At 38.5% G+C, this 25,644-nt stretch overlaps 1 protein-coding gene and 1 long non-coding RNA gene across 4 annotated transcripts in view; one reads left to right on the top strand and one right to left on the bottom strand.

The window, feature by feature from the left end:
- The window catches only part of LOC118767201, an 11,341-nt gene extending 4,243 nt beyond the window's left edge, over positions 1-7,098 (top strand). Inside the window, exon 3 of the long non-coding RNA XR_005003107.1 lies at positions 6,000-7,098. This is a non-coding gene — a long non-coding RNA (uncharacterized LOC118767201). The remainder of the gene's footprint in view (positions 1-5,999) is intronic.
- The window catches only part of LOC115221971, a 38,973-nt gene extending 17,406 nt beyond the window's left edge, over positions 1-21,567 (bottom strand). Inside the window, exons 1-6 of one of the 3 annotated variants that reach the window (XM_029792069.2) lie at positions 21,267-21,567; positions 15,419-15,511; positions 13,421-14,098; positions 12,655-13,207; positions 9,948-10,183; positions 3,956-4,018 (exon numbers count right to left, since the gene is read on the bottom strand). In XM_029792069.2, coding sequence (XP_029647929.2) covers positions 3,956-4,018; positions 9,948-10,183; positions 12,655-13,207; positions 13,421-14,071 — 1,503 coding nt within the window. In that variant the 5' untranslated portion in view covers positions 14,072-14,098; positions 15,419-15,511; positions 21,267-21,567. Of the gene's footprint in view, positions 1-3,955; positions 4,019-9,947; positions 10,184-12,654; positions 13,208-13,420; positions 14,099-15,418; positions 15,512-20,620; positions 21,104-21,266 lie in introns of those variants that run through there. The other 2 variants (XM_036511412.1, XM_036511413.1) reach the window with 2 other exon arrangements.
- Positions 21,568-25,644: the final 4,077 nt, after the last annotated feature.

A 25,644-nucleotide genomic window follows, 5' to 3' on the forward strand; every position in this document is an offset into this window, starting at 1 on the left:
ACGAGGGGAGGGTGAAGTGGACGGTGGGAGGGAAGATGGGGGAGAGGACGTGGCGGAGGGGGAAGGAAGAGAGAGAAGAGGAGGGGAGGGCAAGAGGAGAGGGGAGGGAAAGAGGAGAGGGGAGGAAAAAGAGAGGGATGGAGGGAAAGAGGCAAAGGAGGAAGAGGAGAAGAGGAAAAGGAGGAAGAGGGAGGAGGGGGAGGGAGGGAAAGAGGAAAGGAGAGGAGGAAGAGGGAGAAGAGCAGGAGGAGGGGGGGGAGGAAACCTAATAATCCATGGTAGAAGAAAGAATAGGTAAGAAACAAATATTCTCAAAGTCAAAATGCCATGCTGAAAGACAAGAAAATTCTCAAACAATAAGAATACACAGAAACAGTTAAAAGTCTTGCAAACATTTTACAGAATAAAATATAGAAGTGGACATTCAATTCACAGGCAACAGTCTCTTTAAAAGCTTTTGCTTTGTTCAAGACACAAAGCTCCTTTCAAGGAGAGGCAAACTATGAGACATCTTGGCACTGAATATGACTGACAAAATCACTTTCTCTCTCCTCATAAAAATAAAGAGAAATACACTTTCCCATACAAACAGAGAAGGAGAGCAAGAGAGAGAGAGAGAGAGAGAGGGAGAGAGAGAGAGAGAACAAGCAAAAACATTAAAACTTCTGATGTCCAAATAAGTCTTCGTCCCTGATTTGGTGTGAAGACTTATTTGGACATCAGAAGTTTTAATGTTTTTGCTTGTTCTCTCTCTCTCTCTCTCTCTCTCTCTCTCTCTCTCTCTCTCTCTCTCTCTCTCTCTCTCTCTCTCTCTCTTGCTCTCCTTCTCTGTTTGTATGGGAAAGTGTATTTCTCTTTATTTTTATGAGGAGAGAGAAAGTGATTTTGTCAGTCATATTCAATTAATAAATTGTACAGGTCTCTCCCTCTTTCAGTCCTTATGTGTTATATTTCTTATTTCTTTACTGCCCACAAGGGACTAAACACAAAGGGGACAAACCAGGGCAGACAAAGGGATTAAGTCGATTACATCGACCCCAGTGCGTAACTGGTACTTAATTTATTGTCCCCCGAAAGGATGAAAGGCAAAGTTGACCTCGGTGGAATTTGAACTCAGAACGTAACGGCAGATGAAATACCTATTTCTTTACTACCCACAAGGGGCTAATCATAGAAGGAACAAACAAGGACAGACAAAGGGATTAAGTCGATTACATCGACCCCAGTGCGTAACTGCTACTTAATTTATTGTTCCTAAAAGCATGAAAGTCAAAGTCGACCTCGGCGGAATTTGAACTCAGGACGTAACGGCAGATGAAATACCGTTAAGCATTTCGCCCGCTGTGCTAACAGTTCTCATTTCTTTATTGCCCACAAGGGGCTAAACATAGAGGGGACAAAGGGATTAAGTCAATTACATTGACCTCAGTGCGTAACTGGTACTTAATTTATCGACCCCGAAAGGATGAAAGGCAAAGTTAACCTCGGCAGAATTTGAACTCAGAACGTAACGGCAGATGAAATACCGTTAAGCATTTCGCCCGCTGTGCTAACAGTTCTCATTTCTTTATTGCCCACAAGGGGCTAAACATAGAGGGGACAAAGGGATTAAGTCAATTACATTGACCTCAGTGCGTAACTGGTACTTAATTTATCGACCCCGAAAGGATGAAAGGCAAAGTTAACCTCGGCAGAATTTGAACTCAGAACGTAACGGCAGACGAAATACCTATTTCTTTACTGCCCACAAGGGGCTGAACACAGAAGGGTCAAACACGGACAGACAAGGGGATTAAATCGATTACATCGACCCCAGTGCGTAACTGGTACTTATTTAATCGACCCCGAAAGGATGAAAGGCAAAGTCGACCTCGGCGGAATTTGAACTAAGAACGTATGGTGTTAGGAAGGGCACCCAGCTGTAGAAATCATGCCAAATCAGAAAAGCCGGGTGTAGTCCCTCAGCTCACCAGCCCTGGTCAAACCATCCAACCCATGCCAGCATGGAAAACAGACGTTAACTTATGATGATGATGATGATGATGATGATGTGTGTCTGTGTGTTTGTCCCCACTACTACTTAACAACCAGTGTTGGTTTGTTATGTTCCCATAACTCAGCAGTTCAGCAAAAGAGATTGATAAAACAAATACCAGGCTTTAAAAAAAAAGAGTTTGGGGTTGATTTGATTGACTAAATCCCTTAAAGTAGTGTCTCAGCATGACCACAGTCAAATGACTGAAACAAGTAAAAGATAAAAGAATGAATGGATCTAGTCAGATATAGGCATAGGAGTGGCTGTGTGGTAAGTAGGTTGCTTACCAACCACATGGTTCCCGGTTCAGTCCCACTGTGTGGCACCTTGGGTAAGTGTCTTCTACTATAGCTTCGGGCTGACCAAAGCCTTGTGAGTGGATTTGGTAAACGGAAACTGAAAGAAGCCCATCGTATATATATATATATATATATATATATATATATATATATATATATATATATATATGTACGTCTGTGTTTGTTCCCCCAACATCGCTTGACATCCGATACTGGTGTGTTTACGTCCCCGTCACTTAGCAGTTCGGCAAAAGAGACTGATAGAATAAGTACTAGGTTTACAAAGAATAAGTCCCGGGATCGATTCGCTCGACTAAAGGCGGTGCTCCAGCATGGCCACAGTCACGTGACTGAAACAAATAAACAAGTAAAAGAGAGAGAGAGAGAGAAATGCTCTATCCTGCTCCCTTTAAAAAAAATTACCGTAATAATAAAGACTGTACAACTAGGAAATGCTCGAGGATAAATAGATAGACAACACACAAAGCCTTAAGCAAGAACAATTAGGAATTCAGTCTATTAGCAACACAACAAAACAGAAAAAAAGGATACAAACTTTTAAGAAAACACATACATTCGTGCACACATCCATGCATATAAGGATACATCCATGCACAAACATATCGACGTAAATGGATTTTCTATCAGTTTTGACAAGTGGCTCAATCAAGTGAACCATTTACTTATTGCACAATGTGTAAGGGTCTGTGTTTTTCATGAATACACATCAGGGTGTGATGTGTATATTCCGGGTGTGGTAGGTGTGTGTACTGCACACCCATTGAAAATGGTAAATTCATTATAAATACAAGCCTTAGTCGTTAATTCAAACACAAATCATAATGGAAAACTTTTGTTATAGCCCTGCTTGAAATTTGGTGACATTGGGTGTCCTGAAATAACACTGCACACCTCACAGTTTGTATGCCCAATTTGAGTAATACTAATTTTAATCATAGTAGGCGTAGGAGTGGCTGTGTGATAAGTAGCTTGCTTACTAACCACATGGTTCCGTGTTCAGTCCCACTGCGTGGCACCTTGAGCAAGTGTCTTCTACTATAGCCTCGGGCTGACCAATGCCTAGTGAGTGGATTTGGTAGACGGAAACTGAAAGAAGCCTGTTGTATATATGTATGTGTGTGTGTGTGTGTGTGTGTGTGTGTGTGTGTGTGCATGTTTGTGTGTCTGTGTTTGACCCCCCACCCCAACATCGCTTGACAACCAATGCTGATGTGTTTACGTCCCCGTAACTTAGCAGTTCGGCAAAAGACACCAATAGAATAAGTACTAGGCTTACAAAGAATAAGTCCTGGGGTCGATTTGTTCGACTAAAGGCGGTGCTCCAGCATGGCCACAGTCAAATGACTGAAACAAGTAAAAGAGTAATGGTCAGTGTGGCAGCACATCCAATGACAACAACCATCATATGCCCCTGGAACACATGTACCCTTAACGTAATCCTTAGGCAGATTCGATAGGACAAGACTGGCCCTTTGAATTGCAAGTATGGGCCATGCAAAAAGACACCTAAACACAGGCACATGTAGACACACAAGATACAACAATGATAAACATCAAAATAATAAAGAAATTACAGAATACAAAACTTTTTAATGTTTACCTGGCTAAACCTTATGTCTGAATTAACATTAACTGGCTGTTCTGCATCTGTATAAGGTGATCGCTGAAAAAGCAGGGTGTTGGAGACAAAGGTGGGTATATGAATTTTTTTTTAGAAAAAGGAAGAAAATGTCGTGACAGCTAATGACCAAAACAAAAAATGGTTAAATCTATGTCTTTTACAAGCCACAACATTCTACAAGACTGGCATATACTCCCATTTTACCAAACATTAACCCTTTTGTTACCAACCCGGCTGAAACCGGCTCTGGCTTTGAGTACTAATGTCTTTTTTTCATAAGGTTTGAATTAAAATCTTCCACCAAACCTTAGTGACAATTTATGTTCCTAGCACTTAGCTTAATGATAACCAAGTAATTTTACTAAATTCTTTGTTATATTTAGAGTGATTGAAAGAAACACAGAGCATCTCAAAATAAATACTGTAACGAAAGGGTTAAGCAGTATGATACTTAATACTCCTCTTGGAAAGAATACAGATTTATGCAAGTAACTTTTTCCTTGGTAGGAATTGAGCCTAGCATTACAAGCTACCAATATAATCATCAATTCTACATCACTGCTTCTGCTCACAGCAGTGAATTATACACCTCTGGCAAGATTTGGACCATCAATTCCTCAGATAGTTATTTTGTATCTGTGGAATTCTGGTTTAGGCACTTCATATAACTCCTCCATAACTTTTTTATATTTTGGGTAATTTTCAAAAAATCTTTGCAAATTTGTGTCCTACACATGGGAATTCACAGGATGATGAAAAAAAGCATTTTTAACCCTACCCACCAAAGCCTAAAACTACCATTAAAATATGGACATTCCAAATTTTTGGCTTAAATCCCAGTAACGGATCACCTTTGGATGTATCATCATTCCAATAAACATGTTTTTGGGGAAAAAATATTCAAAAACATCAATATATATAGGTGCAGGAGTGGCTGTGTGGTGAGTAGCTTGCTAACCAACCACATGGTTCCGGGTTCAGTCCCACTGCGTGGCATCTTGGACAAGTGTCTTCTACTATAGCCTCGGGCTGACCGAAGCCTTGTGAGTGGATTTGGTAGACAGAAACTGAAAGAAGCCCGTCGTATATATGTATATATATATATATGTGCGTGTGTGTTTGTCCCCCTAGCATTGCTTGACAACCGATGCTGGTGTGTTTACATCCCCGTCACTTAGCTGTTCGGCAAAAGAGACCGATAGAATAAGTACTGGGCTTACAAAGAATAAGTCCTGGGGTCAATTTACTCGACTAAAGGCGGTGCTCCAGCATGGCCGCAGTCAAATGACTGAAACAAGTAAAAGACAAAGAGAGAGAAATATGCCAGAGTGACAAAGAAAAGAGGAAGGTATCAAATGGTCATGGGATATGCTAAAAACAGGGTAAATCGCCCTTAAATCACACACATTTTTTTTTTTGCATCATTGTATGAATTCCCATGTGTAGAACACAGATTTGCAAACATTTTCTGAAAATTCCAAAACGTAAAAATGTTATGAGAGGTTTATATGATATACTTAAACCAGAATTCTGTCCATGTATCTTATTTACTCAATAATTTATTCTCTCTTGGTCTTTTTTATTTGAGGTTTTAATCTTCTACTCTACAGTAATACTGAATATCAAATGTTGAAATATTAAGATGACTTGCTATATATACATACATATATATATATATATATATATATATATATATATATCGCACACACAACACCCTAACAAATATTAATCACACACATATACACACACCATCCTACCAAATATAAAACACACACAGACCCATATACACACACCACAATAAACTCTAGGACCAATCAAAAATGGCCCACACACACACATAGAGATGTGCACAGAGACACACACACTCACACCATTCTGACCTCTCAGACCAGTCCCAAAAACCACTGAACCATGGCAGACTAGCCTAGAAACAATAAAATCCTTTTAATTCCACATTGCTCTTCCTTCCCCCCATCCCAACCAACCTCCCACACTGTCCCTTAAAATAGCAAACATTCATTAGCTACACACAAGACAGAAAAAATGTCAAAAAGACAGGTCGGTTCCTCTCCAATTTTTTGTAAATTCTTAAATATATCTCCCTCAGTGTATATATATACTACCAAACAAACATGATTTTTATTGAACTCCTAATACTTTTTGTTGAATACTTTCTTAACCCTTTCATTACTAACCTGGCCATAGCTGGCCGAGAGCACCTATTGTTATTTAAATGTAAATTTGAACCCAAATCTTGTTGGTACATTCATTAAAACACATGATTTCACTTTGCTAACAGTTAAGTTATTGTATCTGACATTGTTTGGCATGATATTTGAACTCAATGAATTTTGGAAGATTTTTTTTCTACATTTTTTGGGGTGTTAATTTTTTTCTAGCTTTGAAAATGTAGAGGAGTTTCATGCTATCAAGCAGTGATTCCGAATTTGAAGGATTTTCAACAGAAGATATGGAGATATTGAGGAAAAGAATGAATGAGGTGCAAAAGCACATGGTGGACGAAAATGAATTTGATATTTCTGTATCCAAAACCAGAAGCGAAAATCGAAGAAACTAAAAGCAGTGACATAGATAGCAAGGATGATTTTACACCAGAATGGAGTAAAAAGTTTTTAAAAAGTTTTTATTAACAATTTTGCTGAGGAGACAGGGTTTACCCATAGTCTTTCTCAGGAAGCAAAACCATTAGACTGTTTCTTTATATTTTTTCCATCATGCCTGTTTGAAGCAATCACTGCGGAAACAAACCATTACACAGAATGTAAACAAGCTGGAAAACAAGACAGCTTGTGGTTTCCTACAACTGTAGATGAAATACGGGCATTTTTGGCCATAAATATTATTATGGGTATTAGACAGTTACCCAGAATTACAAATTACTGGAGCAATAAGGAACCTTTTGGCGATCAGTATGTTTCCAGTATTATGACCCGAATACAATTTGTGAAACTGAACCAATATTTACATGTGAGAGACACTAGCAGTGCCCTAGTTTATGGAGAAGCAAACTTTGATCCCTTATTCAAAATAAGACCCCTCATTGACTGCGTTCAAAATGCATATAAAACATTTTACAACTCTGGGAGATACTTATCCATTGATGAGGGAACGGTGGGGGTATAAAGGAAGGGTACGCGTCCGACAGTATATGCCAGGAAAGCCCATAAAATGGGGGATCAAAGTTTGGAAAATTTGTGAAGCAAATACTGGGTACTGCTGTGGATTTAGCTTCTATACAGGGAAAGAAATAATAATGTTAGTCAGCACGGCCTAAGGTACGATGTGGTCTGGAATTTATCTCTTCCATACCATAACCAGGGCCGAATATTATGTTTTGACCAATTTTTTTAGTTCGGTCAAACTTGCGGAGGATTTAGAAGCTGTGGCAACATATACGTTTTCTACAGTAATTGCTAGTAGAAAAGGGCTGCCGTTGGATATAAAAAAAGCAAAATTTAAAAAAAGTGGTGAAATAATCCAACGGCAGAGAAGAAATCTGCTAGCGACTGCATACAGGGATAAAAGGCAGATAAATTTTCTATCTACCAGTGCACAACCATGTGTAGATGAAAATGGCACCCCGTTTGTGAACCTGGATTATAACAGGTACATGGGTGGTGTGGATCGGCTGAACCAGATGAGGAGTTATTATCCGGTTGGGAGACCAGGTAATAAATGCTGGCGATACCTGGTTTGGTATATAGTAAACATGAGCATTGTAAATGCATTTATATTATATACCAAATCAGGAGGGGTTTGCAAGTGGTGCGACCATCTGCAGTTCTGAGCAAATGTAGCAGCGCAGTTGAGGGCAGGTTATTCCTCCAAAAAAATAACTGCAGGAAGGAAAAGCAAAGCCTGCCAAAGTGATATTCCTCTGAGTTCAGCCGAACTACATAAATTAGAAAAAATCGGGGGTCGCAAAAGGCAGTGCCGTGAATGTCTACATCAACAAAGAAAAACTCCCAGCGAATGGCCAGTAGAAATGTCTTTCCGATGTGCATTCTACAAGGGTGCAGTATGTAGAGTGGTTTGGTTTATAAATTTCCATGATAGAAATATTGTGTGAATATTGTTTGTATATATGTATAATTAGATTGTATAAATATTTTTCAAATTTACTTAGTTTAACTTTTTATTTTAATTTACCTGAAATTTTTAATTTACCTGTAATTTTAATTTGCCTGTAATTTTAATTTGCCTGTAATTTTAATTTACCTGTAATTTTAATTTACCTGTAATTTTAATTTACCTGTAATTTTAATTGACCGGTAATTTTAATTTACCTGTAATTTTAATTTACCTGTGATTTTAATTAACCTGTAATTTATCTACCATCTTTCCAACAACAACTTTGGGCACCTTTACGAATTCCAAATGTTAAACACTCATGGACATGCTTACAAAATCAAAAAACACCCATGACAGCACCCATGACATTTGGAAATATCTTTTCCACTTTCAGAGTTACTGAAGCACAGGATAAACTACCAGCATCAGTTGTTAGCTGTCAGGAAAACTACATCCTTCAAAAACTTCCATCCACCTTGAAATTAGCTTGCTGTAAATTCCAAGGCTGTCATTATTGCTGTTGTTGTCTATAAAAAGTCAATGAAGTTTGTCTTTATGTATGATAATAAAATATACTGTTAAATGTTTGTGGGTGTTTGTTCAGTTACTTCTTCAGGCAGCCCAAGAAACATATTTTCATTCATTAACACTCAACAGCTACCACAGCAACCAACAACAACAACAACACACACGACAAACTGCCACATATACTCATGGATAGGTTGCACTTTTTTTTTTACCAAAAATTTCAATAAAAATCAGCGATGCAACCTATTGACTTGACATCACAGGGATCTGAAGTAGACAGCACCATATCAGTAGTCTTTTGTAACATTTTCCCTGTTCTCTTTGTAATTCTAGACGTTTTTCTTGAGTTAATTTATCAATTAGACTTACTTTCATAAAGTGATTTCCACAAAAATGTTTTAATTTTTATAAGCAAAGTTTTGAAATAAAAGTGAATATTTGATAATAGTTAACAAATATTAGTTACAAACAAAGCGCCCCACCGTCCAATGGACGGTGCTGAGTTGTCAAACATTTAAACCAAATTTTCTCAAAACAACTTGTCCAACCATCCCTTTGAGAAACACTGATTTAACCTAAATTTGAGACACTAGCAAAAGAAGAAATATAGATAGATTTTTTTTTCTATTCCAAAGAAAAACGATTTTATTCACACAAATATGTAACCGAAGAGTTTAACCTTTTAGTATTTAAACCGATCATATCCGGCCAAAATATTTAATCTGTTTTATGTTCAAACTGACCAGATCCAGGCTCTCACACCTACCCTACAATGTTATTCTACATTAAGTAATTACACCATCAAGATCTTGAAGATATGAGATAATGCATGATTAATTCAAATCAATGTGAATCAATAAGCATTATGTTTGGTTGAATAATCTGAACACTAAAGAGTTAAAGTACCAGTAATAATAAGGCTGTTGACTGGGAGAACAGCTTTATCGATCGCATTCTCACCTGGAATCGATTTTTGTCATTTTTTCAAGATTTATACACGCCCTGATACCATCAGTATCTATATATCAAATTTGAGTGCAATTGGATGGAGGATGCCCGAGATCCTAGAACACACACACACACACACACACACAGACAGAACGGATTTTATATAATAGATATTCACATTTTAAAGGGTCATGTAACTCTCCAGATTATATAGTGTGACCTGTCTGCAAGTTAACTGCAAATCCCTATTTTGACAATCCTAAAATAAAGGTACAATCTATCCATGAATATATACAGTAAATAAACTGCATTTAACATACACACACACACACACACACACAATTTATAATCTGACATAAATCTAAAAATACATGTAAACGAAAAAATTTTTGTATATTCTTACACTGAACGGTATTATGATAATGGTTCCTTGATATTTTGTGTCTTTGATAGCTCGTGGAGTGCGGTCGGAGAGTTGTATGAGATTTCTCTGTCTATCCACTCGGTAAAGTTCAAACCTTTTACCTTCAAGTACAGGATAGATACTGGTGAGGTACTGGAGGAAGCGGTCTTCTTTTTGTTTAAGGCACAGGTAAGTTTTTCTGGGAACTCCATTTATATAATCTTGGCTAGGAAACCCTGAAAACAAAAGAATTATAAAATTATCTGCTAATAGTAAAACATTTAACATCATATAATCATATAGTGTCCATTTTCCATACTGGCATGGGTTAGATAATTTGACTAGAACTGGTAAACCAAAGAGCTCTCTTTCTCTTGTATTCTCTCTCTTTTACTTGTTTCAGTCATTTTGACTGTGGCCATGCTGGAGCACTGCCTTTAGTCGAGCAAATCGACCCCGGGACTTATTCTTTGTAAGCCCAGTACTTATTCTATCGGTCTCTTTTGCCAAACCGCTAGGTGACGGGGACGTAAACATACCAGCATCGGTTGTCAAGCAATGCTAGGGGGACAAACACAGACACACAAACACATACACACACACACATATATATATATATATATATATATATATATACACATACATATATACGACAGACTTCTTTCAGTTTCCGTCTACCAAATCCACTCACAAGGCATTGGTCGGCCCGGGGCTATAGCAGAAGACACTTGCCCAAGATGCCATGCAGTGGGACTGAACCCGGAACCATGTGGTTGGTTAGCAAGCTACTTACCAGACAGCCACTCCTGCACCTATAGCTGCATCAGACTCCAGTCTGTTTTGGTTTGGTTTCTAACGCCAACCGCTCCACAGAGTGTACCAGCTGCCTTTTACGTGTCACGAGCACTAGACATGACTATGATTTCACTACGCTTGATGTGTCTTCTCCAGCAAATTGCCAATGGTCTCAGTCACTTATCATCTCTGTGAGACTCAACATCTGAAGATCATGGTTCACCACCTCATCCCTCATAATATCATCATCATCATCGCTTAGCGTCCGCTTTCCATGCTAGCATGGGTTGGACGGTTCAACTGGGGTCTGGGAACCAGAAGGCTGCACCAGGCCCAGTCTGATCTGGCAATGCTTCTACGGCTGGATGCCCTTCCTAACGCCAACCACTCCATGAGTGTAGTGGGTGCTTTTTACGTGCCACCGGCACAGATGCCAGACGAGGCTGGCAAACAGCCACGATCGGATGGTGCTTTTTACGTGCCACCGGCACAGAAGCCAGTCGGGGCGGCGCTGGCAACGGCTGGTTCTCTTAAAAAATAATATATAAATATATCAATAAAAAATAATATATAAATATATTATTAAAATGTAAAGGTGCAATGGCCCAGTGGTTAGGACAGCGGACTCGCGGTCGGAGGATCGCGGTTTCGATTCCCAGACCAGACATTGTGTGTGTTTATTGAGCAAAAACACCTAAAAGCTCCACGAGGCTTCGGCAGGGGGGGGGGGGGTGGCAACCCCTGTTGTACTCTTTCGCCACAACTTTCTCTCACTCTCTCTTCTTGTTTCTTGAGGAACGCTGCAATGAACTGGCATCCCGTCCAGCTGGGGGGAACACATATGCCACAGAAACTGGGAAACCGGGCCCATGAGCCTGGCTAGGCTTGAAAAGGGCAAACAAAAAGAAATATTATTAAAATAACATATAATATATAAATATATCAATAAAAAATTATATATAAATATATTATTAAAATAATATATAAATATATTATTATTACTGGCACATGAAAAAACATTCGAGCGAGGACGTCGCCAGTGCCGCTGGACTGGCTCCTGTGCAGGTGGCACGTAAAAAACACCATTTGAGCATGGCCGTTGCCAGTACCGCCTGTGCTGGTGGCACATAAAAGCACCCATTACACTCTCGGAGTGGTTGGCATTAGGAAGGGCATCCAGCTGTAGAAACTCCGCCAGATCAATATTGGATCAATGAACAACATATCTCTTTTTACTTGTTTCAGTCATTTTGACTGCAGCCATGCTGGTGCACCACCTTTAGTCGAGCAAATCGACCCCGGGACTTATTCTTTGTAAGCCCAGTACTTATTCTATCGGTCTCTTTTGCCGAACTGCTAAGTGACGGGGACGTAAACGCACCAGCATCGGTTGTCAAGCAATGCTAGAGGGACAAACACAGACACACAAACATATACACACACATATATATATATACATATATACGACAGGCTTCTTTCAGTTTCCGTCTACCAAATCCACTCACAAGGCTTCGGTTGGCCCAAGGCTATAGTAGAAGACACTTGCCCAAGGTGCCATGCAGTAGGACTGAACCCGGAATCATGTGGTTGGTTAGCAAGCTACTTACCACACAGCCACTCCTGCGCCTATGGTATGGGTACTTTTATGTGATGCCAGCAAGAGTACTTTTTTCTGTGACACCAGCAAAAGGCTCTTGCAGGGGCCGAACCTTTTCAGTGTGGGGGTGGTGTTGCGGGCAGCATTAACACTTCTGCTGTGAAGGACGGCTTTTCTGCAGTATGGCAAGGTGTTAGGTATCTCGGTCCTTTGTCACTGTTCTATTGGGCTTTTTCCCCCCACCTGCATTCTCACCAGCATGAAAAGACACCTCAAAAAAAGAAATAATAAAAAAAAAAAAAAGAATAAACTCACCATAACCTTGAGTCTGGTAAGAGCGCACAATCTCTTGCTCAAGGGGGTCACTTGACGTAAATTTGGGCATTTTTGCATACATATCCGGCAAACAAAATAGAAAGCATCGAAAGAACTCCTTTTCCTTTGGTCCCCTTTTCATCTTCTCCCTCGGTAAACGATGCCGTTTCTGCAACATGTAAGGCAAGTTGAATGCTCCTTGTTCACCCATGACACGTTTGACGGCAGGACCGTCAAACTGAAAGTCATTGAAGGTGGACATTGAGTACGTCGGCGAACTCCTGCACGCGGTGGTCGGCCAGTACGGTAAAGTAATGTTCGTGCTGACGCCCTCGGTGTTGGAGTGAGATATGGCCACGGTGGTCAATGAAGGACTTTCTTTCATCTGTTGAGCTAATTGAAGGGACTGTTGTAGGTTGTTGTTGTTCGAATGAAGTTGTTGCAGTTGTTGTAGCTGATATTGTAACTGATGTATCTGGTCTGAATTTGAATTATTATGATTTTGTTGTTGTTGGTTTTGTTGCTGTCGCTGTTGTTGTTGATGCTGCTGCTGGTTTCTTTGTTGTTGTTGTTGTTGTTGCTGTTGGACTTGATGGTGGTGGTGGTGATTTTGTTGCTGCTGTTGTTGTTGTTGCTGTTGTTGGTGAGGATGATGCTGATTTTGTTGTTGCTGCTGTTGTTGTTGTTGTTGTTGATCGTGGTGATGGAGCTGAGTTTGCTGTTGTGGTTGTTGTTGTTGTTGTTGTTGTTCAGGTTGATGATGGATCTGTTGTTGCTGCTGCCGATGATGAATCTGGTCTGGTTGATGATGCTGGTGTTTGGATTGGATCTGTGATGGCTGCTGCGAAATCTGTTGCTGTGATGCGAGATGAGGCTGCTGCTGCTGCGGCTGTTGTGGAAGCGACTGTAGCGGTTTTTGATTAGAATTACCCACCTGGGACTGGTGGCTCAGAGACGCATCGGACTGTTGAGAATTTTGAAGTAGTTGTTGTTGCTGTTGTTGTTGTTGTTGCTGCTGTTGTTGTTGCTGATGTTGAGGTGATGCTGGCTGTGGTGGTGGTGGTGGTAGTGACTGTGGCGATGAAGTCGATGGCTGATGCGGATGATTTTGTGGCGAAGGTGGTATTGACTGTGATTGGTGTTGTTGTTGTGGCGGTGGTGGAGGTGGTGGAGGTGGCGGGGGCGGTGGTTGTTGTGAAGTTTGCTGAGAAGATGCGGTAGAAACCTGCTGTATCTGTGGCATTAAGTTAATCAGGAGTCTCGCAGCTAAATCGGCCACGGCATTGTTCATGGGAGAGGAATTCGTGGGAGGCGCAGCGGAGCCGTTGGAAACGGCGCCGGCTGCAGTCGTTTGCGGCGCATTCTGCTGGGCAACTAGGTTAGCTAATTGCATAAACAGTCTTGTGTTCTCTTCCATTTTCTACAATTAAATTATTCCCTAGACCTGAAATAAATAGAAATTGAGACCAACATTAGAAAAAACTTAGAAACTTCAAAAGAAATGTGAAATGATTCCTGTTTCTGGAACGGTGAAACTTAAAGCAGATAAAGCTATAAATACTCTTTTACTCGTTTCAGCCATGTGACTGCGGCCATGCTGGAGCACCGCCTTTAGTCGATCAAATCGACCCCAGGTCTTGTTCTTTGTAAGCGTAGTACTTATTTTATCGGTCTCTTTTTGCCGAACCGCTAAGTTACGGGGATGTAAACACACCAGCATCGGTTATTGGGGGGACAAACACGCACATACACATATATATATATATATACATATATATGACGGGATTCTTTCAGTTTCCATCTACCAAATCCACTCACAAGGCTTTGGTCAGCCCGAGGCTGTAGTAGAAGACACTTACCCAAGGTGCCATGCAGTGGGACTGAACCCAGAACCATGTGATTGGTAAACAAGCTACTTACCACACAGCCACTCCTGCGCCTATATACGATGGGCTTCTTTCAGTTTCCGTCTACCAAATCCACTCACAAGGCTTTGGTCAGCCCGAGGCTACAGTAGAAGACACTTGCCCAAGGTGCCACGCAGTGGGACTGAACCCGGAACCATGTGGTTGGTAAGCAAGCTACTTACCACACTGTCTGTCGAGGTGCATGGCTTAGTAGTTCCAGAGTGGATCATAAGATTGTGGTTCTGATTTCTGGACTGGGTAGGGTGTTGTGTTCTTCACATTGCTCCAGTTCCCTCAACTGGCAAAAATGAATAATCTTGCAACAGACCAGTGCCCCCTTCAGAAGACAAATAAATATGCCACAGAATTCAGGAATCTTGCCTTATGAGACCATGATTAGAGAAGGGCCTTTGATCTTTTTCCTTTTGAAATACTAGATTAAAAACCCTTGAGATAGAAAGCATTATCTGCTTAGAATTTCACCATTCCCCAAAAAGTGAAATTAAGATAATTTTAATCATGCCAATTTCCAAATTAGCTTTGAGTACCCTGATCTTCATTCTTGAATTAGAATAGGTGCTGCAAAAATAATTAGGTATATAACGTGGTATATATATATATGTATATCTATGCATGTGTGTTTGTGTTTGAACTGCACCAATGCTTGACCACCATATTTACATCTGCATAACCTAGCAGTTTGGCAAAAGAGACTGATAGAACGAATATCAGGTTTTAAAGAAAAACAAGTACTGGGGTCGATTCATTTGACTAAAATCCTTCAAGGTACTGCCCCAGCATGGCCACGGTGTAATGATCGAAACAAGTAAAAGCTAAAAGATAATTCTTCTTCTCACCTTAGGGTAGAGTATTAAGTTAAGCATCCACCTGGAAATGACAGGTTGTTCAAACGTATGCGTGTGTGTGATCTCTTAATCAGATTCCTTTACCTGGAAAATAAAAGTGCAAAAGTACAATTATAAAGTACGTTGAGAAGGGTTGAGGTGATCAATAATAAATATTAGTATGGATTTGTTCTGGCTCTCTGTCAGTTATGATGACAAATGTTCCAGTTGATACAAGCAATGGAACAGTGCAGGAGTGGCTGTGTGGTAAGTAGCTTGCTAACCAACCACATGGTTCCGGGTTCAGTCCCACTGCGTGGCATCTTGGGCAAGTGTCTTCTGCTATAGCCCCGGGCCGACCAATGCCTTGTGAGTGGATTTGGTAGACGGAAACTGAAAGAAGCCCGTCATATATATGTATATGTATGTGTGTGCATATGTTTGTGTGTCTGTGTTTGTCCCCACCACCATCGCTTGACAACCGATGCTGGTGTGTTTACATCCCCATAACTTAGCGATTCAGCAAAAGAGACCGATAGAATAAGTACTAGGCTTACAAGGAATAAATCCTGAGGTTGATTTGCTCGACTAAAAGGCGGTGCTCCAGCATGGCCGCAGTTAAATGAAGGAAACAAGTAAAAGAGTAAAAACAGAGAGAGTATCATTCTCAGCACAATCAAGGAGATCTTCTGCAACTGAAACCCCGAGTGTCTTCTTGGTCAGCTGAAAGCAGTTTTGGCACAGACTCGACAGACATGCATCTCATACCCAAATCTTCGGTGATAAAGGACTGAACTGAACTATAACTAATCTTCTTCACACATCCTCTGATAACTCACGGATGGTGATTCAACAATTTCCCATCACAGCTGCACTCACATCTGCAATGATTTTCTCAGTTCTGCTGGTTGCAGGTCTCCCAGAACGTTCATCAATATCAACATTTTTTTGGCCATCTTCAAAGCATGTGAACCACTCGTACAGTTGTGTACGGCTCTTACACCCATCTCCACACACTTTCTGCTACTTTGCGTGGGCCTGACATATCGCCATGACAACTTTCTCGGTCATGGTCAATGCAATGACCACATGCTACACACCTTCCTTCCAAGCATTGCTGTAAACAGTGGAAGTGAGCTAAGGTCAATTTGTGCCTAGCGGCTTCACTCTACATGCTTTAGCTTCGTTACTATGGCAACAGTCTGAATATTTATTGATCATGTATGTATGTATATATGCATGTATGTTTGCATGGATGCATACAAAATTTTGTGAAATGTGTAGACTTCTTCAACACTCTCTCTCCCCCCTCTCTCACATTTCTTTGCCTTTCTTACTTTGCACTTCACTATGTCCCTGTCTCTCTTTTTTTCTAACCACTCCTTGATTCTTCAGTCTACACACTCTCTCTCTCTTCTCCCCCTCCTTAATTCCTTTGTTCCTCTTTTTCAGCTGAATTCAATTGCCACGTCTGTTATTATAGCCTGTTTTTATTATGTGTCCATAGCTTACACTTGGTGCACCTTATAGAGTTTCTACCTACACCTTTTCAATTGTCACGCCTGTTGTTATATCCTGTTTTTATTATTCTTTTGTATTATTTTTTTTATTTATATCCAGGCAATAACAGAGAAATTCAAGACAGGAGGCCCCTGGGAGCTCCTCTATGCTGATGACCTTGCTCTAATTGCTGAGTCACTATCAGAACTGGAGGAGATGTTTCAGGTGTGGAAGCAAGGTTTAGAATCGAAGGGCCTTAGAATCAACCTAGCCAAAACCAAAGTCCTAATAAGTAGGAAGGTAGACCAATCACAAACGCCTTCAGGTAGATGGCCCTGCTCGATCTGTAAAAAAGGTGTAGGTAGAAACTCTATAAGGTGCACCAAGTGTAAGCTATGGACACATAAGAGGTGCAGCAATGTCAAAGGAAGGCTAACTCGGAAAATAGTTTTTGTCCATGGCAGATGCTCAGGAGCAATAAACACTGAAAATGTGCAGAGACCAACTTCTACCACGTTCCAGGGAGAAAAACTAGAAGTAGTTGATAGCTTCCGCTACCTAGGTGACCAAGTCAGTAGCGGGAGTGGGTGTGCTGAAAATGTAACTGCTAGAGTAAGAATAGCCTGGGCAAAGTTCAGAGAGCTCTTACCCCTGCTGGTGACAAAAGGCCTCTTGCTCTTGTTTTCATAAGTTCTGAATTAAAATCTTCCACCAAACCTTAGTCACAATTTATGTTCCTAACACTAGCTGAATGATAACCAAGTTATTTTACTAAATTCTTTGTTATATCTAAAATTCATTGAAAGAAACACAGAGCATCTCAAAATAAATTCAGTAACAAAAAGGTTAATTCAGTTTCATGCCTATCCTCAATTATGGTCATAAACGTTGGCTAATGACCAAAAGAGAACAATTGCAAATACAAGTGGCCAAAATGGGGTTCTTCCAAAAGATCTCTGGAGTAATGTTACTTGACAGGGTGTGTAACTTGGAGATTCGGTAGTTTCTCCAGGTCAAGTTGCCACTTCTATGCATTGAGCAGTCACAGCTCCAATACTACAGACATGTGATCAGAATTTCGCAGGAAAGGACCTTAAAATGAATTCTTCAAGCCAAATCTCGGGGGACCTGGGAGTAGACCAAAATCAATAAATAATATCCATAACCACAGTTGATCCCACTTGGGCAGCAGACCAAGAATAAGACAGTTGGATAACGTCCAGTCTTAATTGGTCGTACTTGGAAACCCAGCTGGAAAGTCTAATGATGGTTATATCTGATAGGATGATATGGAGGAGATGCCTGAGGAATCTACCCCAATGACCCTCCCAGATGGATGGATAGATGAAATGTTCCCAATTGTGATGTTCTTGCTAAGCTTCATTGGAAACATGCATTTTGTATGCTAATTAAGACAATTAAAGATTACAAACTATTTAGTTGAATAAAGCTTCTTAACATCACCCTTTAGCATTCAAATTACTCCGACAAATGTAAAGCTTATTTATTCATATTATTTTGGTTTAATCATATATTATCTCATAGATCTGAGATTTTGATGATGCTATTGTCTAAATTTAAAATGACATTGTAGGGTAGGTATGAGATGCTGGATCTGGCCAGTTTGAACATAAAACAGGAGGCATATTTGGGCCAGAAATTACCAGTTTTAATGTTAAAGGTATAAAGGATAATGTGTTCAGTTTTTCACGGAAATCTAATCTCAATCAATACTTCTGTACATATTTCATCACCTCATCAATAACTTTTGGTGTGCACCAAAGATCAATGATATACTGAAATGCTTCCATTTCACATTAATGATTTCCTGTGAATCAGAGGACTTGTCAATTATTGATATCAGTCAATTATTAATATATAGGCACAGGAGTGGCTGTGTGGTAAGTAGCTTGCTAACCAACCACATGGTTCCGGGTTCATTCCCACTGCATGGCATCTTGGGCAAGTGTCTTCTGCTATAGCCCCGGGCCGACCAATGCCTTGTGAGTGGATTTGGTAGACAGAAACTGAAAGAAGCCTGTCGTATATATGTATATATATAAGTGTGTGTGTTTATGTTTGTGTGTCTGTGTTTGTCCCTCCGATATTGCTTGACAACCGATGTTGGTGTGTTTATGTCCCTGTCACTTAGCGGTTTGGCAAAAGAGACCGATAGAATAAGTACTGGGCTTACAAAGAATAAGTCCCGGGGTCGATTTGCTCGACTAAAGGTGGTGTTCCAGCATGGCCGCAGTCAAATGACTGAAACAAGTAAAAGAGTAAAAGAGAGAGAGAGAGTCCAAGAAACTTTTAAGAACAGGTATTTGGTTCTAATGCTATAGTGTGTAACAGCTGAGAGATAAATCTTTGCTCAGAAAACTTTCAGTTTTTATCCTAATGATGCTTTAATCAAATAGTTCTGAGTAAACTGAAGGTGGTTGGTGTTCTTGCAATAAACATGATTTTAAAATTAACTCAAGTATTGCTATTATTACCCATCACTGCACCTTAAAAATTAAACTTTTTAAGAAAAGTTGTTTCTTATTAAACATGTTATTTCTTTCCTTTCTTAAAACTGAAGTAAACACAATTATGAACATAAATGATTTTGCTTTTGTTTCAGCATTTCATGCAAGCTTTGATAATTCTCTGGAAAAGACTTCTGTGCTCCACTCCCCATTTTCTCCCAAATTTGTTTATTTAAAAAATTATTTTTGCCAAGAATCGGCATTGGGAAAAATTCCCCCTTTCCCCACCAACTTTTTCAATTTTGACTTTTTCCGCAACACTAAGCCTAAAACCCTAACCGTAAGCACAGAAATGTTTAGAAAAGAAAAAAAATTCTTTAAAAAAATTTTACAAAGATTTTTGGAAATTTTTTCAGAATCATAATCTCCGCATTTTTCGGCATATTTTGAGAAAAATTTCTGAAAAAAGTTAAAAATTAAGGAAATGGGAGGTGAGGTGGTAATTTAGAAATGTCGATTTTTTCCAAATTTTTTGACAGATTCGTATTTCCCGTAGCCGAAAAGCGGGGTTTGTGTCGAAAAAAAAAGTTTTAAAAAAGGGTGGGGGTTTTTGTGGGGGTGGGGAATCTTGCCTCATTTTCCAGTCGGTTATCAATTTTTCACTTCCTCGACGGTCCTTTTATATACTCATTCATAATGAAAGGGTGCCCAAATTTCACTCATAAGGTTTTGGTGGACCTGAGACTATGGTATAAATGAGAAGACGCTTGCCCAGGGAACCGTGAAGTGGGATCGAAAGCAAAACCACTCAATTGCGAAGCTTACATCTTAAGCACACAACAATATTTGCTAGAAACAACAGCCAAATCTAACCCCCCAATTTACACCCTTAAAAAATAATTATATATTTTTTTTAATGGATACATTAGCTGATTTAGTCATAGTTAATTCTACAAAGAGAAGATGGTCCCAGCCGGAATGCTTTTGATAACAGGTTTGTTTGATACAGATTAAACAATAACATTTTAGTTTTACCAGCAAAACGTCAAAAGAACTGCATCCAAATAAGTGATAAAATATGTTGAAAAAAAAATTATCAGAAATGTTAAACTTTTCGATACAACTCGAACTGCATATGCGAGGGTCTCTCGGTTTTAGGCAATAGCAGACAAAAAACTTAAGGTTTCACTTTACAGTGTGTTTAGAACATCTTTCTGAAGCAAGTTTTGTCAAGACAATGAAATACCTTCGTAAGCTAATCATTAAAACATTGTGAAGTATTGATCCAAACCAATTTCTTGAGAATTATAGGCAGCAACTAGTTAATGATCGATCAAAATCCGATAGAGACATTTTGTTGCGGTAACTTCGCGAGAAAACATTAGTATCATTTCAAGCGTGTCTTCGACGACGATGATCATGATCGTTATGATTATGATCACGATGATCATGGTGATAATAATATGGTAGTGTTAATAACATAGTAGTTATCCATCTAATTTTTGGTTGTGCGTTGAAGGATTTCATTTCAAACCAGCGGAAACACTCAAACACTTGAGTAAGGGATGCGTGCATACAAGCATCAATCGCACCGCTTTCAGGAAGTTATTTTAAAGACGAATGGGTCACGAAATAATGAACTCTTAGATCGACGCCCAAACAAATGAATTAATAGTGAGTCTAATTAGGGGAAAATCTGGTTCGAATACAAAGAAAACTGGCCCCAAAAGTTGGCAGATTCTCGGTGAACACAGGGCAATGCAGTTCGCATATGTTTATGTGTATATATTTAAGAGAAAAAACATGTTCCAAGCATTGGAATTATTAAATCTAAGGTAGAATTTTAAATTTAATATAAATCGACGATAAAGAAAATAGTTTTCAGTTATTACCTGGCCCTTTTTCCTGATTTTCGTTTCGGCGACCGGTGGTTTTTTTATTCTTTATATTACTTTTCTTTTTTTTTTTCCCCGAATTACATTCTCGTTCCTCGATTCATTACGCCGTTCAAATTCTGCGAATCGAATTTTTATACGTATAGTTTCGTGTCGTGCACATAATACAACAAGGATACGTTCTTATTATAAGCTACTCAACCGAGATTTAATCGTTGTGTTTTAAATTCGTATTGGGACGATGGAATACCAGGAACTGAAAGGTTACGCAGAGTGCCTTCCGGTTATTAGTTACGTCCCTTTACGCTCCGAGTTCAAACTCTGTCGAAGGGTCTATTTCACCTTTCACAATTCTGCCATCCATGAAATAAGTTCCAGCTGTATGACATATACACACAGATGTATATATATGTACATATACATATATATATGTTGGAAGTATTGGGGGATGATGGACAGATTTAATACATATGAAAGAAAAACGGTGTTCAGAATGCTGGAAATAAATATATATTTATTTACATATCACATATTATTTCTTCATATTAGCGCTTAAGAAATTTGTGATATGTAAATAAATATATATTTTTACAACCATCCAGCATTCTGAACACCTTCTGTCTTTCATACATACATATATACATATATATATATACACATACATATATATATACACATACATATATATATATATATATATATATATATATATATATATATATACACATACATATATATATATATACACATACATATATATATATACACACATACATACATATATATATATATATACACACATACATACATATATACATACATATATATATATATATATACACATACATACATATATACATACATACATATATATATATACACACATACATACATATATATATATATACACACATACATACATATATACATACATACATATATATACATACATATATATATATACACACATACATATATATATATATATATATACACACACATACACATATATATATATATATTCGTCTAAATAAGAAGATTTGCTCGCTACAAATATATTTGGCCAGTGATTCGAGTGTTACAAATTATGATAGATAACAAATAAATTATTATAATTACTATTATTATTATTATTATCTTGCAATTGATATTCTTCCCGATAATAAGATTTTATTACTAAAAGGTTGTGTGTGAGAGGAGTAAAATTAGAAAGATAAATAAAGGAAGGAGTAAAAATATATAAATAAAGCATGTTGCTATAAAGAAAAGCAACAACAATATGAAAATAAAAACGATCAAAAAAAAATCAATAAATGCTATGGCTTCGAAGAAGATAAATTAATTACCCATCTTTATTCGTTAGAATAAAGGATGAAAGCAATCGCAATTGCGAAATGCTTTTCAGCTGAATACTGTTTAGCAAATATATTTGATAACATTTTGAATGAAATTGATTTTTTTTTTTTTTTTTTTGTGAAATTATTTGCACTTCTTTTGCAAACGGTTGACAACGACGGTTCGTATATATGAGTTGACAATGACGATTCGTATATATAAGTCCCCCAAAATCCTTGAGGTGACTGAAAAAACGATGTTACTAGAGAGAAAAAAGTGAAAAATTGTTTCTGCCTCATCGTATATTTGAAATGTGAAAAAGTTTCGAAACTAGAATTATAATAAGAGTGAAAAAATAAAATCAATGGAAAAATTTTTTTTAGGAATAATTTGATAAGAAAATTTAAAGTTTTGCATCAACTGTAATTTTATTCTTGTTGATTGTATTATTTTTCAGCACTGTTAAGATTTATTAGCATTAGTATTTAAAAACTGAAGGAAATTTAATATGGGTGTGTATGTGTGTGTAAGTAATTTCATCTAAATCACAGTAGTGGGTGGGTGGAGCCCTACCTATGTTGATGGTATGACACGTTATAGTAGCTTGCTAAAAGAAGGCACTTGTTCGTGGTAATTAAATATTATCTAATCGATATTTATATTAAGGTACCATAAGCTATACACATTAATGTAAAAGAAAATAAGACATCATTCACGATAGCTCTTATTCGATTAAATACAATAATTTGTATTTGTTTTTCTTATTACATTTCAGATTAATCAAAATGTTGAATTAAAAACCTGTTAATTATATTTTTATAGACGAATAATTATTTCATAATTATAATTATCGTTATTAATAATACAATGATGATGATGATCATTGCCTGTTTCTATAACAGAGATATGGGCCTATAATAATACAAGGGACTTACTATAACACATGGAGATATTCTTAATGGATAAAAGGGAGTAGTTCTTGATTAGGAGACAAATGTAATTTAGTTCCAGCCTTGACGTTGATTGCTGTCGTTATTTCAATATCAGATATAATGCTTGGTCAAGACGGTAGCGTCATTTTCTTCGTTTTAATATGAAGAAAGCTTAATTGCTTTTGACCAAGGATTAAGCGACGTTAACCTAGTATACACTGGAGCTTACGGTTATAATTGTGGTCAGCTATTGGAAATAAATGCATGCTTTTCTTTACCGTTGTTTAATAAGAAAGTGAAATTAAACTAAAATATAGCAATAACTGTTGTTAGTTGTAATAATACATATAAATAATTTAATATATGGTTTAACTTCAGTAAATAGCCTTTCTATCCACTACTACTATTACAATTGTAATAATATTCAGTAGGCATTGATCAGGCCTTATGGTTTTTTTCACTCCTGCCTATCGGATCCGTGATCAGGTTTCAATTCCGGATGATAACCATCACGGCGCTGATATCCTTGAGAAAAGCAAGAACAATAATTAATTATCATGGTGTTCTTTCGATTTGACTCGACAAAACAAAACATTGAAACCGGCTCCTTCCGTGAAAAGCACGTTGACTTGTCAACTGTCAGTTGACGAAATGGGAGGAGGAGAAAGCTAATGGGTTATACGTGCGTGTGTTCTTGTTCCTCTGTGTGTGTGTGTGTGTGTGTGTGTGTGTGTGCTTGATCCTCTGTCTGTGTGTACGTGCTAATGTTGGTGTATACATATCAGCTTATCTAAATTCCTATAATAAAAATGGAAAAAGAGGAACAAGGTATAATTAGTTACGCACTGGGGTCGATGTAATCGACTTAATCCTTTTGTCTGTCCTTGTTTGTCCCTTCTGTGTTTAGCCCCTTGTGGGTAGTAAAGAAATAGGTATAATGGAATGGAAGGTTTATGATACCTGTGGAGTATCTCCTTCTTCCATTATAATTGTCTTGTAGTTTCAAGGAGCTGGAACAGGTCACCAATTTGTAACGTCCATGCGAAGCGAAGCGAGGTGACAAGAATGGCTCCCCAATACAATGAATATAAATAGAACAATGCATATATGTGCCAGAGGGAAATATGAGACACAACCAGATAGAATGATTAAGAGAAGATTTATTGAGATGTTAACATGTCAAGAGTGGCTGTGTGGTAAGTAGCTTGCTAACCAACCACATGGTTCTGGCTTCAGTCCCACTGCGTGATATCTTGAGCAAGTGTCTTCTGCTATAGCCCCAGGCTGACCAATGCCTTGTGAGTGGATTTGGCAGACGGAAACTGAAAGAAGCTTGTCGTATATATGTATATATATATATGTATGTGTGTGTGTCTGTGTTTGTCCCCCTAGCATTGCTTGACAACCGATGCTGGTGTGTTTACGTGCCCGTCACTTAGCGGTTCGGCAAAAGAGACCGATAGACTAAGTACTGGGCTTATAAAGAATAAGTCCCAGGGTCGATTTGCTCGACTAAAGGCAGTGCTCCAGCATGGCCAAAGTCAAATGACTAAAACAAGTAAATGAGTATGTGTGATTGTGTGTGCATCATATATATAGAATAATAAACAGACCGTCAAAAGAACCAGATGTATGCGTATGTGGGCATAGACATATGTGTGTTAAGAACATATAAGGATGGCAATGAAGAAGAGGAAGTGAAAGGATCTATAGCGATCAAAGTGAGGAGTAAATTCGTAGGTACAAGAAGGTTAAATACCAGTTCGTAGTCAATTGTACACGATAGTTGATATACTGCATCGAGAAGTTGCAGCGATGATGCAGAGCCAGTTGTGGTACATGCCATGTGTGAAGTTGTGGCTGTGATGCTGCTGCCGGGGCACTTGGTATAGTTTACTTATGAGTTCAATATTTTGCTTTAGCACCCACTACACTCACGGAGTGGTTGGCGTTAGGAAGGGCATCCAGCCGTAGAAACACTGTCAGATCAGACTGGGCCTGGTGCAGCCTTCCGGCCTCACAGTCCCCAGTTGAACCGTCCAACCCATGCTAGCATGGAAAGCGGACGCTAAATGATGATGATGATGAGTTCAATAAAGGCAAGAATG

Source organism: Octopus sinensis, linkage group LG19 (assembly GCF_006345805.1).
Source record: "Octopus sinensis linkage group LG19, ASM634580v1, whole genome shotgun sequence".
NCBI lineage: Eukaryota > Metazoa > Mollusca > Cephalopoda > Octopoda > Octopodidae > Octopus > Octopus sinensis.